A 5,126-nucleotide genomic window follows, 5' to 3' on the forward strand; every position below is an offset into this window, starting at 1 on the left:
TTTATAGAGCACTTTTCATACATAAAATGTATCACAAAGTGCTGTACATTACAGAACACAAGCAGGAAAGGATCAGGGGGTACAAAATAAAATACAAAACCCCACCCACCCACCCTCCCAGCCCACATTTAACACAGACTACTTCTAAGACATTGAAGTGAATGATATTGATTATCATTTGGACCATAAGTTGGACAAAACAAGCACTTTAAAGATGTAACCTTTGGGTTTGGGAACTTGGGATGGACATTTTTTACTTTTCTTAATATTTAATAAACTAAATGATCAATCAAAAAAAAAAAATATGATCAACATACAAAAAATTAACAAATTGCAAGTTCAAAAATGTGGCCTGTGCAAAACAAACCCTCTACCCACACTGACAGTACTTGTCTGAAAGCTGCACAGACAATATCCCATCACACATGGACAGACAAAACAGACCACACAGCAGCATGCACAGTATAAAGGTGTCAGACGGGAAGCTGGATAGTGATTCTGCACACTGCTCGGGCCATTATTTACCCAACACTTAGTTGTGAATTCCAGTCCACAAGATGACTGTTTGCCAGTTGACGGGAATGACAAGTGTCCTGCGTCACCTTCTGCCTCAACGTTGGTTTGACACAGATTTACAAAAGGGCTTATAGCACAGCTGCCATATTCAACGTCTCTTCTCTAAATGCTTCTGCAGTTAAATCAGTGATTTTACTACGTTTCTGTCTCTCTGCCACTTGCTCTTTCTCTTTCTCATGCACACAAAGCTATTTAACAAGCTACCACTACACACACACACACACACACACACACACACACACACACACACACTCACTATCAGGGCAAATGTTTCCAGAGTCAAGTAGACACGTCATTAACTGGCTGGAGTCTTAATGGGCTGGCAGTGGACTAATAGGCTTATCCTGGGACATTATCACCTTAAGGGAAAAAGCAGCTGCTGCCATCACAACTTGTTGTCTGGTATTTACAACTTTCACTGTCTCCAAGTGCAGGTGTTTCATGGCGTTCACTTTTATATATGCAGAAGGACGTGGAGGAAGAGGGGAGGAGATCTTTCAGTCATGCAAAGCAGAAATATAATGGGAAGGATTGCGTAAAATACAGCAAAACTCTCAACCAAATATGAGGTCTAAACTGTATCTTCTCTAAATTATTTTGAGGTTTGCATGATACCAAAATGCCCCCCAAAGAGGCATTTTGGATAAAGTACAACATAAACTACCTTTCTTTGAATGGCTCTCACAGACACACTCTGTCTCTCCCTCTGTGTATTTCTTTCTGGGTCACCATTCAACACATCGTAATTGCCGTCTTGGGCATGCACTGTACAGCAAGAATGCAGCAAGCATGTGATGAATTGCAAGTTTAGGAGATACTCCAGTATATCAGCAGCAATAAATCACGCTGTGCTCCAAACTCAGGATGCAACCAGCTCCCATGAGGTGAGGCGAGAGGATTCCTTTCCCACCATGTCTATTTTTCAATCACTTTTCCCCTGAATCTAACTCTGATTTATTCACTCGTGTAAAACCAGCGTGCTCGACACCAGGATTAAACAATCATCGCGTTCTGCCAATAAAACACATTCTGTGCTGTCAGCTGATGTTTCAGAGCATGTGACGTCAATTGGACACTGAACTGCTCTGTACTGGCTGGTAGAAAGCAAAGTCTTCAGGAGATAGTGTAATGCTGGGTCTGGCTGCCAAAACACAGTGTGTATTTATGCCTCTGACATTACATATTTTGATAAATATGCTTGCATCTCACCAGCTGCTTCCTTCTCTAATTTTCCAGCCAAGATTTAGGAATTAGCCGAAACTCCCCTATCTACTCCTGCAAGCAGCTATTCCGTGTCAACGTTGGGTTTTATTGCCACCTCTGCTACGCAACTGTCTGTAAAGTGCAACCTGTAATTATTTTTTACTGATGCCATCATCACTGAGTTACGCAATGTTCACAATGCAATGTTCCCCGTGCATGCCACGGTTTTCACATTGGCAGTCATGCAAGTATGCAGAGACTGAGATGGCAGAATTCAGAAATTGTCAAATCACTGTTGTTAAAACCGCAACTTGAATACTGTGCGAATGCTTAAAGAAGTTAGTAAGGTATGCATCCCAAAACCTCAGATGCCCTGGAGCTGCACCAGGCAAGATTTTGACTTTGAATTCAGCACAGAACACAAGAGAGCTGCCTGTGGTGTGGATTTTTCCTTTTTCCAAATGAATTCGAGTCTTGGCCACGATCTCAAATTGGAAACTCTACTCCATGCACATGAAGACAATTTCAAGCATGAAGATGAAGCATGAAGTGAGTGCTCTGTCCACAGAAATTTCTCTGAAGTTGCAAAATTAAGTTATGTTTCACTGTGACGTGGTGAAGCACGTGCCAAGCAATAAGCCACTCTTTCATGCACATACAACTGTCAAGACTTTTGACTTTGCACACACGTAAAGTCAAAGTTCACCTCATCATTGCATCACAACTCTTTTTAGGGATCCAGTGGTGCGTTTGAAAACAGAGAGCACTTCAGGTGACCTTCAGGGGTTCGTCTGCTTCTCTCAAAGTCGTTAATCGCCCACCGTAAATCTAAAAATTACACCTCTGGTTTGAAGTGCTAGGGCCCTGTAGTTAAAGGGTCGGTTTGGGGCTGGTGATACAGCTGAGCACAACACCTGGAATCCCTCAGCAGCACCAATGAGCTCTGATGAAAAACAAATGTCAGCAACCCCCTCCTCGCTCCCCCCTTTCCTTCTCCTGCAAGCCCTGCAGCAGGACCGGGCTGTGTTTACCCTGGCCGGGATGAACTATTGGCTACTGCCAGATCCACTGCCAGCACACTGACTCTTGACCCATATTCTGAGGGTCAGGAAAGTTCATGAATACTACCTCTACTTTTATCCACGATGATCAACAGTAAGATTAACAATGAACAGTAATCATGATTATAATACATCTGTTTAAAAAGATCTAGCCTGTCTGACTACAACCATGGGCGGACTGAGACAAGGGGCCCCTGGGCACAGACATGTCAAAGGCCCCACCACCTCTCCTGCACCAGGACTGGAAACACACACAAACACACAGACTTCATGGTGATTTTGCCTCTTTTTGTAATTATTTGTGTCATTTTGTGTCTTTTCTGATCATTTTGTTTCTCTTTTTTGTTGTTTTGTCCCTTTTTGTAATTATTTGTGTCATTTTTGTGTCTTTTCTGGTCATTTTGTTTCTCTTTTTAATTGTTTTGCCCCTCTCTTTTGCAGTCATTATTGTGTGATTATTGTGTCCATTTTTGGTTGTTTTGCCTTTCATATCATTATTTGTTTCTCCTATATCATTTTTATGTATTTCCTGGTCATTCTGTGTCTCTTTTTGGTTGTTTTGCCCTTTTTTGTAATTATTTGTCTCTCCTATACAGATCATTGTTTGTGTTTCCTGGTCATTTTGTGTCTCTTTTTGGTTATTCTGCCCTTTTTTGTAATTATTTGTGTCTCCTTTAAGGTCATTTTTGTGTCTTCTCTGGTCATTTTGTGTGTCATACCATTTGTTTTGCCACTTTTGTAGTTATCTTGCATCTTTTTGCAAGTACTTTGCATCTCTTTGTAGTCTTTTTGTGTGTCCTCCTGCTCTACAGATGTTAATTTGAGTGACATTTTGCAGGTGACGGCCGGGGGGGAGGCCTTGGCACTGATTAATAATCCATCCATCACTACACCTGAAGTCACTTTAGCATTATTTATACATTAAAATATATTTCATACATTATATATTGATACAGTTTTATTCAAATCAGTAAACATTTAAAAATAAAACTATTCTGCGTATTATTGTGACGCTGATAGTGATCTATGGACACTGACTCACTAAGCTGTACTGGCACCTTCAGCTGCCAGAGATTAGACGGCACCGTCTGTCAGCTCTAAGTGTAAAGCTCCTCTTCATGCACTTAATAGGCTACAGCTCTTAGAGGTAATAGACCTTGACGACCTCTTTAGATTAATTGATTGGACAAGTGTTCCTCAGACTGCCCCTGCATCCACTAAACTACTGCCATGCCTGTGAGTCAGTACTCAGGATGGACATGACGGTGTCTGATATAGTAACGGTCCTGCCAAGCTCCACTTTGCGCACGGCTCAATGAATTGATTCACACAGAAGCGACAGACAGCAAAGTTTCCACCTACCCTGGAGATGGTTAACGGTGTGCTGAAGTCCCGTCCTCCCACCAGCCGAAAGCCCCACGGAGAGGGTCCCTTTAGTGTCACGGTCTGGGTCATGTTTGTCAGTATGGACTGCGAGAGGGCGACAGAGAGGGGAGATATCCGCTCTTCCTCGATATGCGGGTGACTGTATAAAGGCAAGTAGCAGGAGTCCTCTGCCCAGCTGCTAGGCAACGCTGTCCCGTCTGAGAAAACTTTCCTCCTCTCTTGATTCAAGTTTAAATAACGAAGCCGCCTGTGACGTGGGATGACGGGTTGTCCTGCCCGCCTTCCCTCAGCCGGTCTGTGCAGAGTGGGAGGGGACGGAGCTGTGCTGGTGGAACCAGCCCGCAGGGTGCTGCTGTGACATGTCAGCTCTGAGTCCCTGAAGTCAGCATGTTGCTCAATGCTGCAGGTATAAATCAGAGAAGGTATGTTCAGGTGTATATTCCACCATCAGGTGAGCAGATGGGTGGTGTATGTTTTTCTATATGATTTGTCTTTTATTTCATTTTCCTCCAGTTCCTCCTGCTCTTGCTGCAAAATCAGTGAACATACAGGTAAGGTTTATTCATCGACTTCCTTTGCTTATAAGTTAATCACTTAACTACTTTTATATAAATCTAAACTGAATTTGAAGAATATATCAAACTTAAAACTCGTAAAAATATATGTAACACTGTAAAACTGTATGCTGAATTCTCTGAAGAAGAATGTTAATTATTTTTCCTATTGTAATTCTATATTATTGAAGTTTTTTATTCCAATTCAATTTTTAAATGATCACTGTTTTTTAATTTATTTATTTAAATTTGTATTCTTGTTTCACTGTACCTTTATAAGGTTGAAAGAAAAGAAAAATACTATACATGTAAATCAGCTGTATTCACATGGAGGCAGCAGTAGCTC

The 5,126-nt window shown here is 41.7% G+C and overlaps 1 protein-coding gene across 1 annotated transcript in view; it reads right to left on the reverse strand.

The window, feature by feature from the left end:
- Window positions 1-4,460, reverse strand: part of pdlim4 (PDZ and LIM domain 4) — a 61,534-nt gene extending 57,074 nt beyond the window's left edge. The window contains exon 1 of the mRNA XM_050040555.1: window positions 4,203-4,460. Coding sequence (XP_049896512.1) covers window positions 4,203-4,295 — 93 coding nt within the window. The 5' untranslated portion in view covers window positions 4,296-4,460. The remainder of the gene's footprint in view (window positions 1-4,202) is intronic.
- Window positions 4,461-5,126: the final 666 nt, after the last annotated feature.

Source organism: Epinephelus moara, chromosome 3 (genome assembly GCF_006386435.1).
Source record: "Epinephelus moara isolate mb chromosome 3, YSFRI_EMoa_1.0, whole genome shotgun sequence".
Taxonomy (NCBI): domain Eukaryota; kingdom Metazoa; phylum Chordata; class Actinopteri; order Perciformes; family Serranidae; genus Epinephelus; species Epinephelus moara.